The 13,847-nt window shown below is 33.4% G+C and overlaps 1 protein-coding gene across 1 annotated transcript; it reads right to left on the bottom strand.

Moving 5' to 3' along the window:
* Positions 1-8,313: 8,313 nt before the first annotated feature.
* PAP20 (Purple acid phosphatases superfamily protein) lies at positions 8,314-12,826 on the bottom strand. The gene is made up of 6 exons (XM_085726672.1): positions 12,706-12,826; positions 12,441-12,646; positions 9,976-10,264; positions 9,109-9,683; positions 8,783-8,871; positions 8,314-8,628 (listed from the first exon to the last, which is right to left on the bottom strand). Exons 2-6 carry the CDS (start codon positions 12,585-12,587, stop codon positions 8,445-8,447), a joined length of 1,284 nt encoding a protein of 427 aa, XP_085582798.1. The 5' UTR covers positions 12,588-12,646; positions 12,706-12,826; the 3' UTR covers positions 8,314-8,444.
* Between the last annotated feature and the right edge of the window lie 1,021 nt (positions 12,827-13,847).

Raw genomic sequence — 13,847 nt, 5'->3', positions numbered from 1 at the left:
GGTGGTGGCTGATGGGAGGGTCATGGGGTTTATTGTTTTTCGTGGTGGCTGGTGCCGGTTTTTGGTGAGCATTAATGGTGGTTTTTTGATGGTTAATGATAGTTTTGGTGGTGGTGGTGATGCTTGTGGTGGTTATGCTTTTTGTGGGTTTTCTTATGAGTTTGTTGTTGATGGGGTTTTCAAACACACACATGTTAGGTGGTGTGGCTTGTTTAAGGTGCGGTTACATGGGTTTTTTGGGAGGTTTGATGGTAGGTTTGGCGAGGTTTGATGGTTGTTTATGCTATTGCGCATGCGTTTAGACTTTAGTTTTTGGAGATGACTTCTTGGTTTGGTGTTTGGTTTTTATTGGTTTCGAGGACCTTTGTGGAGGGTGTTTTTGGTTTGCTTGTAGAAGTTAGTTTTGATACATGGTGTTTCATGTTTGTTTGGGTGTTCCGCATATATACCTGACACTTTTCCTTTGTATGTTGCTCTTTAAGTCTCATAGCTTAGCATTCCTTGTGCTTGCTATGATTCCGTGTTTTAAATAAATTTCATTTTAGCTTCTTCAAAAAAAAAAAAACATATTTTGTGATATTTTTATGAAAAGGTGCAACTTACAAACCTACCGTTCCATTTAGAATTGGTTTGAAAAGTGGGAAGTGAGTATTTTGGTCCAAATAAAAAGGGACACACTTGTTAATTTACGTCTTCATGTATTTAAATGAGTGTAAATTAATAGCCCCTTACATATTAATATAAGTATTATTTGGGTGGTTATTAAATCCCACCATGGATAAATTTTTCATGAGAACATGAATTTGTTCGTTAAGTGGAACAATTTTTGGTCGATTTTACTTACCTCATGGTCAAACTTTCTATTACTAAAGTTTTTTTCTTTTGAGAATTGGAGGGTTAACATAACAAAATATAGGGTTAAATATGTTTTTAGTCAATATTAATATGTCAATTTTTTTGCTTTAGTCTCTCTAAAAATTTCTTCAACCTTTAGTCCTCCAAAAAATTTTCATATTCACTTTTGGTCCCTCCTTTAAAGTAAACTCATATGTAGAATTCAAAATTTTTTAAAAATTTTTGCAAAAAAATGTAAAATATTATACGGATCTTTCCAAAAAAAAAATTAGATTTTTTTTACCAAAACATGAATTAAATATGAATTTTTATATTTTTAGCGGTAAAAATTTCATTTTTTTTTCAAGAGGCTAAAATGAAATATATTACCGCATCAAAGAGTTCTTCCTAGCACAAGGTGTACCAGAAAGAAACAAAAGTTACAAAGTATCCGTACAAGGAGAGGGAAACAAAAAACAGAGAAAGAAAAAGCATTAGCCAATGCCCAACATAGAGAATGGACTAAGCCACCAAATATGATAGTTAAAGGAGAGATTAGTCGTTTTCGCCTTCAACCACAAAAAACGATAGTGACTTAATCTTGTCGACAATCCGAAATGCCGAACATTCTTTTCCGTTGAATAACCTATTATTTCTTTCTTTCCAAATTTCCCACACCGTAGCATACTAAATGAGATGCAAAATAGATTGCCACTCCTTAGAACAGCTTTCCACGAACAAAACTAAATTGATTTAAGTGATCCGTCGGCACACTAGGAAGCACCGAACAAACACCTAACCAACGATGAATAAAGTGCCAAACTTCCCCAAAAATATTACAAAGTTGTAAAAATAAATGAGAGGAAGACTCCAACAAGCCACAACCGCCAACACACAATCCGGCATCATTAGCCGAACTCCACGACGAAACAAATTATCTTTAGTAGGTAACCCGTCTCGAAACAAACTCGCCACGCGAACAACGACCTTTAAAGGAACATCCTTATGCCGTAGAGCCTTTGAAATAACCGTAGGTGCCACAAGATGATGAGAAGCCACAGCTTTGTAAGCACTCCGAACAAGGTATTTGTTGCTCGAGTCCAAGTCCCAACGCCACCTCGTCCTCCTTGTCTACCCGCAGTTACATTTTGAAGTAATAAACATAGTTCCCCCACCATCTCCTCCTCCCACGCAAACAACCCTCGCCTCCATCGCTACGCCTCTCCATCCACCCCCCACCCTAACCGACACATATCAAGCACGTACACCTCCTTTGACAAGCCGACAAATCAAACAATCTACTAAATCGTCCCTAAGCGCCACACCACCAATCCACATATCCGACCAAAACATAGTTAACATCCCATCTCCCACCACACGACCGATATGATTACCGAACCACTCCTCCCTTCTAAAGCCTACAATATCACGCCACCAAGAGGAAGCAACACGACCCCCATCTAAAACATGGCCGCCCACCACACCATATCGGGCCGACAAGACCCTAAACCACAAACTATCCCTATCTACCAACAACCTCCAAGACCACTTTCCTAAAAGAGCATTATTAAATTCTCTAATTCTCCTTACCCCCAAACCACCAACCTCCTTACTCAAACAAACAATTCCAATCAACCCATGTTATTTTCCTATGGTCCTCACTCCCCCCACCCCCCCCCCCCCAAAAAAAACAATTTAAAATAGATTCAATAGAGGAGACAATACTCCGCCGAAGCCTTGAAGAAGGAAAGAGCATAAACAGCAGAGATGACAGACGTGACTTCACAGAACTGTACGGCCACCCAACGATAAATGTTTTGATTTCCACCCCGACAAGCCTAGACTTAATGCGATCAATTAAGGGAGCCCAAAAAGACAGACGTCTCGCGTTACCACCAATAGGTAGCCCCAAATACACAAAAGGAAGAGCACCAACCCCGCAATTCAATACCCTAGCGGCCTCTCGCTAACCACGACCTCTCAACATTTACACCGACCAACCGACTTTTCGAAAAATTCACCTTCAACCCGTACAAGGATTCAAAAAGCATAAGAGCAGCCCGCATTCCCCCGACATTAGCCCAAGATTTCTCACCCAAAATTAGAGTATCATCCGCAAATTGCAAGTGTGAAACAACAACCGGATCACCTCTCCCAATCCGATAGCCTCGTAAAAAGATTAGTAGCAGACAATGACTCCATCAAGACATGGAATCCCTCTCAGCCCAAAAGGAATAAGAAAGGGGACAAGGGGTCACCTTGCCTCAACCCCTCTCCATCGAAACTCCGCCGTAGGCGACCCATTAACCAAAACTTTTGTTAGCGGTTTTACAATATTCTATACATATATGTAAAATTTCATTAAAAAATAACAAAAATTTACTTAAAAATAGGGACCAAAAGTAGTGGTTGAAAATTTAATAGGGACTAAAAGTTGAAGGAAACTTTTAAATTGACTAAAACGAAAAAGTTGGTATAGGGACTAAAAAAAACATATTTAACCCAAAAATATAAAAAAAAAATTAGAAGGAAATTTTATAGGGACTAAAAGTTTAAGAATTTTTTTTAGAGGGACTAAAACGAAAATTTGACATATTTATAGAGACCAAAAACGTATTTAAACTTTTTTTTAGAGAAAAAATACATTATTTGTATTATTATAGATATAACATCCATGCATTCTTTTGAAAGGAAAATATATGTATGTATATGTCGTCTTTCTTTCAAAAAAAATGTATGTATATGTCGTCTTATTTGTTTCTATACATATTGTACATTACTTAAATATTATGTTTCATTTTCTTGCCAATTTTTTTATTGTGATTTAATTCAATTAAAAAAATTAGCCCCTGTAAGATTAAATTACCTTATTCTCACAATTTCAAAAAGAAGAATACAAAAATAATTATTTAGCCGTTCTCACGTATACCAAAAGTAAAAAACAATGATTTACTTGAACAATGAAGAAACAACAATGATTTAATCTGTAAAGTCTAACTTAACAACAATATTAATATTGTTAAATTGAACAATTTTATCAAGGTTCAAATCCAAAATCTCGCAATTTTTTGCGTAAGTTTATTGATGTCACTTTGTCTACCCATAAAAAACAATTACTCCTTAAGTAGTTGGGGGAGCTCTATATTTCAGTGGCTCTAGAGAAATTGAGACACCTTACCCTTGTTATTTAAGGCACCATATAACTGTGGCAAAGGTATGGCTCTGATCAACCAAAGTTGTAGCCTTTCATGATTTCCTATCCCATCAAATGTTCAAATTGAACTTGGTCAACAACTCCCTAAAATTCAATTCTGATAACAATGGTACAGTCAGAAAATGTAGGGGGCAAAAAGAGGGTATCCTCCAAAACAAAGCCATAAGTATAAGACACAGGTAGTAATTAAAGTTTTGTAAATTTCGTCAGAAACTAACAATCATGAGAATGCCCCAACAATAATCCTTAATAGTCCCTCTTAGAAAGTCCTTTTACTTTACCCCTGCAACATTGTGTCAATCCACATTTAATAATTTAATGAAAACCGGTGCATTCATGATTTAATTTGGTTTAGAACTGTTTCTCACTAGTACTTTTTTTTTCCTGTTCATAAATGTGTGTGATGTGCGCAAGTTATTACTCACGGCTAGGTGTATAATTTGCACTCATGAATACCCATCTTCATCATGTACATTTTCTTCTATAATTACAATTATGCAGGGTGTAATGATATCAATCTTTAATTTTTGGAGAGAGTTTCTGGGGATGATTAATGCAGTGCAACGCTCTGTGAGAAGGAAAGTAAATTATGAACGTGGAACATCAACTATCAACACACGTGATGGCTTTGAAATTTTACCCCACAGTAGTAGTTATTATATCAGCTCATCATGGGTGAGTGTGTGATTCTATCGGCTAGAGAATCATCAAATAGACCATCATTTTAGATAAAAACCATTAAAATTATGTTTTTTTGTTAATCAAGTATCCTTTATGAAACCTTCAAAAAATTTAACAATGCTGTATTTATATGATTGGATTCAAATATAGGATCTCTAATTAAATTGTGGAATTTTTTTTATCATCTTATCTAATCTAAGTAAACCCATAAGTCCTAGTTCAATTGATAAAAATGTCGAAATTGTTAGGTTGAACGTTATGATCGGGGTTTGAATCCCGTATCTCCACTTTGTGTGTGTGAGGTTGTGATGACTTTGCCATCTCGTCTCGTCTACCAATAACAACAACAACAACCAAGCATTATCTCACTAAGTGGGGTCGGCTACATGGATCAAATGACGTTTCTATCAAAACTATATTTGGATCTAACTCATTGACCTCTAAATCATTCTTAATGGTTTCTCTAATGGTTTTCTTATGTCCTCCTCTACCTCTTTTAATCCGACTTTCCTCCATTTGATCTACTCTTTTAACAACGACATCTACGGGTCTTCTCTCTACATGTCCAAACCATCTAAGCATATTTTCTACAAACTTTTCTACTATAGGTGCTACCCCCACTCTCTCTAATGGTGTCATTCCTAATCCTATCATGTCTAGTCTTACTACTCATCCAAATAAGAACATCCTCATCTCCGCTACACTTACTTTACTCTCGTGTTGGCTCTTAACCGCCCAAAGACTCCGTATCATACAACATTTTCATTCGACTGCTGTCCGATAGAACTTTCCTTTCAAACCTTAAATGGTACTTTTTTATCGCACAAAACACCCGAGGCTCTTCGCCATTTCAACCACCCAGCCTTGAATACGATGATTTACATCTCGCTTCTATTTCTCCGTCATTTTGTACTATGGACCCAAGATAATTAAACCGTGTAACTTGGGGTATGATATGATCTCCAACTTTCACCTCCAAGGTAGACCCACTTTTCCTTTTGCCGAAGTTACATTCCATATACTCCGTCTTACTTCTACTCGTGCGAAACCATACGCTTCTAAGGCTTGCCTTCGTGTCTCTAGTCTCCCATTTAACTCCTCTCTCGTTTGTCTACCAAAAAAATAATAATAAACCCACTTAGGTTGATTTATTGGCGTTAGTTTGAGATATTGAAGTGTATTCATCTTCAAAGTTCCATATTCGATTTTTCTCAATCGCAATTTAGATGAGCTAGTTTAGTTTTTTTTTTTAAAAAAAAAATCATCTCATTCAAGTACTTTTGAGTTATCAAAATTATATTAATCGATCAAATTTTATAGTAATTATTTACTTATTTTACGAAAAATCTAAAACATGATTGCGATGGATTGGCATGAAATTTATCTTTTTGAATACCCTTTTTTTAAAACATTTATCATATCATATATTAGTAGTATAATGAATGATGATAACATGCTTATAACTCACAAATCACATATAAAAGGAGTAAACTATTAAATTAGGTATTGTATTGGTAATTCACCTTCAAACTAGTCTTCAACTTTATTAATATTTTAAAATAATGTCTTTGTCAAAATTTTCTCAATTCGGTCCCCCGTTATTATATGTTATATAATATTGTTAACTATGTTGACTTGGCACGTTAACTCAATTAGTTTGAGTAAAATCGTCCCTAACTTTATCCACTTAGCGTCAATTTAATCTCTATCTTTATTCAATTTATATATAAATAATACCTCCACAAGTGAACACAAACTGAGAATCTGGACAACAATTCATCCACCTAAAACCACAAAACACTTTCTACTTAGATTAAAAACAATGTTTTCATACTATTCTTGATCAAATTCCAGCCACCATCATTTATTTTTAATTTTTGTAAAAGAATAGATTTAGGTTTGGGAAATAAATTTTGGGATTAATGGTTCTTCTTTAGGTTTAGGAAATTTTGGGATATAAAAATTTATAGATTTAGGAAACAAACATAAAAGATAAGAAAATAAGATTAAGATTGGAAAGAAAGAGTTTAGGTGAAGAAGAATGGAGAAAAAATTGGACAACGATGGACAAGAAGATAGTTGGAGAAGAAGAGAGAAAAAGTTGACCGTTGACTAGTCAAGACTAATCAAAAGTGTGATACCATTGTTCACGTGCAAGCTAACGTGACACATCAGCACCGTACTACTCCCTCCGTCCCATATTACCCGACCTAACCGACTCGTCACATACGTCAACGCACAATTTTAAACTTAAATTTCTTTAATAATCTAATAGAAAAAATTACGAAAATTTGATATTTTGAAAATATTAATCGAGACGAATCTAACAACATCTTATATGTTATATTTTGTTTTTATATATTAGTAGAAAAATAGAGTCAAAACATGTTACATGAATAGTGCAAATATTCTAAATAAGGCCAAGAATATGACTGAGGGAGTACTAAAGAGACAAATTAAGAAGTATTTGACAAAGATATGAACTACTTTGAGATATTTGTAAAGTTAAGTACTAATTTGAGTATGAGTTATAAAGACAATGACCAATTTGATTGGGCCTCTTGATCTCTTCCGCCCTTTGTTTTTCTAATTTCATTGGTTTTACTTAAGGTCATTACTCTTTCTACCTTATGGGTTTCTCGCGCGCCCTATTTGAATTCTAAAATCCGAACTATTTCAACGTGTTTTTGGAGATTTTTATGAGGTATTTATGCCGTTCGGATTTTATAATCCAACCGTATATGACCCTCAAGAAACTCATACTTAATAAAAGGATGTTTGTTAACTTCAAGCTTACATTTAATAGACAGAAAAAAACCAAGTTTAATACTTGCTGAAACAATATTTAGTCGGTATTTACTTGACTTCAAATTCAATATTTTCCGTCTCGCAATAGGAGACGTGTTGCTAAAAAAAACTTGTCTTAAAATGAGTGATATTATTTATTGGCTTAATAACAGCTTTTGGCCCTCTAATTAAAATAATTCGATTTTGACCCCCTATGTTTTGCCGCCTTTTGCACTTTTGGCCCTCTAGGCCAATTTTGACCAAGTCAATGCCGACGTGGCGCCACGTGTGTAATTATTTTAGTTAGGGGGTCAAAATCGCAACTTCTTGAAACATAGGGGGCCAAAACTCGCTATTAAACCTTATGTATTTTCAAACAATACTATTAATTAGTGGTCGAGTGTGTGGGTGATTGTGGGTTGTGAGACTTTGGTTATTTCAATGGGAATAAGATTTAGTAGTAGTGTGTTTAGCTTATCTTGAATAAGACTTTGGTTGTGAGACTTGTCTTGAGTTTTAATTTAAGACCTCAAACTCTTTAACCCTTTAGTTTAAACCAACTGAGTTATCTAATATCGTTTAGCTTATCGAATGTTTTTTTACTGGCTTATTAATGTGGAACTTGTGTGTACATTCTTTGGTTTTACGTAACAAAAATACTTTTACAAATCGAAATTGGATGACATATACAATCACTTTTTTTTTGACGTGATGTACAAGTACAACCACTTTGATTATGTGCTATTCATGCTTTGTTACGGCTTATGAACTCTAAATTATGGTAACTGCACCGAAAATTATTTATAATATTATTTTTTGAAAATGATCTATAATTCAATAATAATTAACTTAGATAACACCTTAACCTAGGCATGCCGTTCATATCACTGTTGCTAGGACAATTTATTTATTTAACTTCCAAAGTATATCAAGCTTTACAAGCGGGGTCAGAGGAAAGGCTGGTTAGCCAAACAGAGTCACTAACAACAGGTTCCTCATTATCATTCTTATGCCAACTCCAAAGTGCATGTGATGCATTAACCACCTCTAGTACTCCATGTCCAAAGCTAGCCTCCCTGAATAGTGATATCTCCGGCTTAGGATCTTGGTACCTATCATCACACACCACATACAATTATTTAAAATCATGACTTATATTATATATAGTGCAAAATTATTACTACTATATACACCTCGCCTTTGGTAATGTTAAGTAAAAATTAAGAAAGTTTAGGAAAATAAACAAAATATTTATTTATTTATTACCTTGTGGCTAGGCCTTCACGATTGCCTCCATCCCCAATGACAATATGCACTGGACCACAATTGTCACCTTTATCTTTATAAACCCGTGTCTAAGAAAATAAAAAAGAATAATTACTAGGTGAGTTATGTGCACCGTGATTTAATCGGTTCAACCACGGTTGACCTATATGACAAATAAATAAACATATAAAATGAAAACTGATTGAACCAGCACTTCAACTAGACTACGGAGTAACCAGGGTCAAATCCAACTGATTGATCCGACCAAATTTGATTCGATTTCTAAAACATTACTCATAATGATAAAATAAAATAAAAATACTTACAAAGCGTTCGTAGGCATGAACATGCCCTGTAAAAACAACATCAACGCGAGCATTATAGAGCAAACCTTCCATTGCATTCTTCATGTCAACAGATTCAGCCTCACCCTGATGAGCTTCATTAGAATTATACCAAGGAGCATGAACCAACACCACTACCCAAGGAGTTTTTCCCCTGTTAACCTTCTGTAAATCCCCTTGAAGCCATTTATATTGTGAAGAATCCGGGGCAAAATCGGTATAAGAACCCAACATGATAACATGAACGCCAGACACATCAAAAGAATAGTATAGGTTAGAATCTGATCCGCTTTCTTCAAATGGCATTTGCCACCTTGCATTGTATGCTGTGAATGGCTCTTTGTGGACAACTGGAATCTTCTCAATATCATGGTTTCCTGTAGTGACCATCCATGGACGTTGGCTTGCATATGGTTCAACCAAACGACCAAAGGAGTCCCATAAATTTTGTACAAAATCTGCGTAGGATAAGTCTCCTGGTAATAATAGCATATCGTAATTTGAGTCACCTAAATGCTTCAATGTTGAAACTGTCCACTCTGTTTGTCCAAGATCTCCTGCACATTTTAAGTATAGGCATGAGATAAACAATTATGTGCAACTAAGGATAAAAACATATTTAGATTCAATGCATTCAGGTAATCACACTATTTTGTGGATCAAGAACAAAGAATGTGGATTGTCCACATATTGATCGAACAATTCAATTCTTTTAAAAGTTTTTACATGACTCAAATACTGAATTCTCATTCAACACAATGTAAAACTAGTTTTTACTATAATGCATTGTCCACTTTTCTCAAATGAAAATAATAATAGTGTGGCTTTAATGAGATGTAGAGCACATACCAACTACTCCAAACTTGATAGGAAATTGAGCTGGTGTAGTCTTAAAATTGTATGTTTTTGCTGAGTCACCCAAACGGTAGTAGTAGACTGTATTAGGCTTGAGGGGACCAATTACGACATTGTGAATTTCACCAGACTCGTAAAGAGCATAATGGTAAGAAGTGGTGGTTCCAGTAGCAGAAAGTGCGTTTGCTGAAGGAGATGGGCCATAATGTACTGTTGCTGGAGTTGGGCTTTCAGTTATCCAAGTTATTCTCATCTTGTCTTGGCCCACTTGAGATATATGTACCTACATGGCTCACACAATCTTATCATTAGCATTTTAAAACTAAACACGACAATTAAAATAAACATTAGTTGCATCATATCATAAATATTTAATACAACGTGGATGATCTAAGTAATAGACACTCATAGGTAGAGAAATGACATAGTCGTGAACTAGTCAATTATCTCGGTTTGTCCGCCTATAAATATGAGTAACGATAACCTATTAATTCTATCATCATAACGAATAACAAAGGAATGTAGGAGGACATCCCTTCCAACCAAAGACACTACAATAACTGAATCAGACTCGGGGAGAGTGTATGATATCCCTTATTCCAAGCAAATTGAAGAAATTACTAGCTTATAATTTAGTAATTATGGGATTAGGTTCATATTAGTATATTCTTTTTTTGTTTTTGTTTTTATAACTATTTCCCTATAGCATTATATATTCTTTCCAATAACATTTAAAAACAACTTTTGAGTTTTTAGATTTATAAAATAACGAATGTATATGGGTTATATTATAATCCATATACACTCGGTTATTTAATAAATTTGAAAAAGAAAACATTGTTTATAAAATGTGACCGAAAAGAGTATATATCACATTGTAAAATATTAGATTAGATTGATCTTATCTACTGTCTTTATTTTTCATTCAATCTAGGAGGGAAAAGATTTATGTTAAAATATTGAAAAAGGAAATGCTAAAGAGTGACATTGATGCATTGGTTAAGAGGATAAAAATAGAAATATTGCATTGGAAAAATGGTGAAAATAATAAATTTGATTTTTTTTTTTTTTTTAAATTAAAATATTGTTGAATCCAATGCAAACATATAACAAGTGTCCTAAGAGTACTTGTTAGCATAAACCTATTGAAAATTCAACCTTGTTTTTTTTAAAGGCTTAATAGCAATCGCCCCTTAACTCTCACGAAGTTGCGATTTTGACCCCCTAAGAAAAAAACTACAAAACCGCCCCTAAGTTTTGCAATCGTAGCAGCTTTAGCCCCCCAAGGCAAAAAATAAAAATAAAAATAACACGTGGCACCTCACTTAGGGTGCCACGTCGTACCGAGTCAAAATTGGCCTCGGGGGCCAAACTCGTCACAGGTGCAAAACTTAGGGGGTGGTTTTGTAGTTTTTTTTCTTAGGGGCTAAAATCACAACTTTGGAAAAGTTAGGGGGCTAAAACAACCTATTAAGTCTTTTTTAAATGAATTCTTCCTTATTCTTTTTTTGAAGGAGAATTCAACCTTATTCTTAATTAGTGTAAATATGTTTTTTAATAAAGTTAGTGCAAATATATAAAGTTGTAGTAAAAAAAAATATAAAGTAATAAATAAATAGTTTTTCTTTCTAAGTAATTTTTTTTATTTAGTTTGGTCAAGACAACAATTTTTTTTCTTTTATCTGGTCAAATTTTTTTTCCTTTCCAAATATAATACATCACCTGGTCACTATGATACAATTAATTAGTCAATAGTAAAGAGTAGCAATAACTTCTGCAAAGCTTTCTTAATGTTGATTAAAAAAGAGAGAGAAACAAATAGACAAGACATGAAGTGAAAACAAAGTTTTTAAGAACAAACAAATAATCATAGAGCCAGCATCCCGTTAAACAAAACTCAGTTACTTCTCCCACTTCCCATTCTTAACTGCCGACGGTTTACATGTTGTTTTCAATTTGGTAATTGGTAATCCATGTTGTTGTCTTCTCCACCTATTCACCGACCCCAACAATATATGTACAGTACCACGTAACATCAACGCATGTGAATGAATGATACCATGTAAATGAAATTTTAAGAGCCAGCACATACATACGATTAAATAGAAAATTTAAAGCAATGAATACCATTGAACAGTTTTTTGTCGTGATATGATTGAAGCATTTAATGATTTTAAAGAAAGGGTTAATTAAGTAAATGGTCCCTATAAATATTCAGAATTTTGTTTTTAGTCCCTACAAAATAAAATCACACTTTTTAAATTCCTATAAAATTTTTCATCAACATTTTTAAGTTCCTATAAAATTTTCCATCAACATTTTTAAATTCCTAAAATGCTAAGTTTAAAATGTCTTAACTAAAAAGTTTCGCGATTTTATTTTGTAGAGACTAAAACAAAACTATGAATATTTATAGGACTAAAAACTTAATTAACCCTTAAAGAAATTTAGCATAGCACCTGTTGTGGCGATGAGTCATCAAGATCGTGAGGGACAAAAATGGTTTTACGAGGCGGTGGTCGATTGTAGCAATAAACGGCGTCAAATCCTAAGCATACCAAAATCAAGAAAGCCAAGCCTGGAAAATGTGTTCCCTTGAATCTCATTTTGTTTTCTTCAAATTTTGGTGCGTAGTGTTTACACTACTAAAATAATATTGGGTGGACAGGTTTTTTTTTTCTTTTTTTTTCTTTTTCCCTTTAAATTTCCTGCAACACTTGAAGGGATTAAGGTTGAAGTTGAAGGAAGAAGACGAGAGCAGCACTATATTTATACCCAAATGAAATCCCAACCTCCCCCGGAAATGAATTTTATTCACACTCTGGATTTCTTCTATATATAAATAACTAGCTGTCCATATACATTAATAGGAATTTGTTTGACATATCATATTAATAGGAAATAAAAAAAAATAATACTTGTACAAACAAAATATATAGAATATATTATTATTATTTCCATGTCAAAAAAGTAATTCTATGCCTCATTCTGTATTATTTCATTCGTACTAAATTGAGAAATATATGATTAATTTTATATGAAAATGAAAAATTATGAACTACTTTACAAAACTATATTTTATTTCTTTCAGAAATATATGATTAATTCTGTATTATTTCTTTAAAAAAAACTATATTTTATTATTGTATGAAAAATACATTTTAATAGAAATACTTGCTTGATATCTAAAGAGAAGTCAAGATATTTCAACTCAAGGTCACTTTGTAACCACAATCTAAAGTGAATGTGAAACTAGTTTATACTCGCAGGTACATGTCCTTTTCTTTTTCTTGATAATTGCATCACTACATGGATAATTTGATGTGTTGATGCGCACATTCCTACCGTAGTTTTTTTTTTATTTTATTTTTTTACCTTAAATTGTGAAATATTCTTACCATTACAATATTTGACTAAAAAAGGTAGCCCCATTCTTATTTTTAAATATGGCCTACGTTATTTTATTAACGGAAGTTTATTTTATTAAAATTAATACTATTCGTAAAATTCTAAGTAATTATATTCGTAACACATCTTTTTTTTTTTTGACATTTAAATGGTTATCATTTGTTTAACACATCTCACGTGTTTATCTGTAGTTATCATTTGTTTTGACAAAACTTATGTAAATGATTAATAACAAATGGTTATTGATAGTAATAATTTTTTAAAATTATAAATTAATTCTATGATAATATTTTTCCTTGGTCAAATAGTCTAATGGTTATAAATTCACTTTTACTTGACCAAAAAAAATTCACTTTTGAAGATGAATAAGTGAGATTTGAAGCTTCAACCCCGATACCTAAATATTAAAATTCATTCTCCCTACCAATTGAGATACATTTACATGAACTAATTTAATT

Source organism: Medicago sativa, chromosome 7 (assembly GCF_051527215.1).
Source record: "Medicago sativa cultivar Bolivia chromosome 7, Bolivia_mono, whole genome shotgun sequence".
NCBI lineage: Eukaryota > Viridiplantae > Streptophyta > Magnoliopsida > Fabales > Fabaceae > Medicago > Medicago sativa.
The sequence above is the reverse complement of the archived record's forward strand: the minus strand, read 5'-3'. Positions and strand labels throughout refer to the sequence as shown.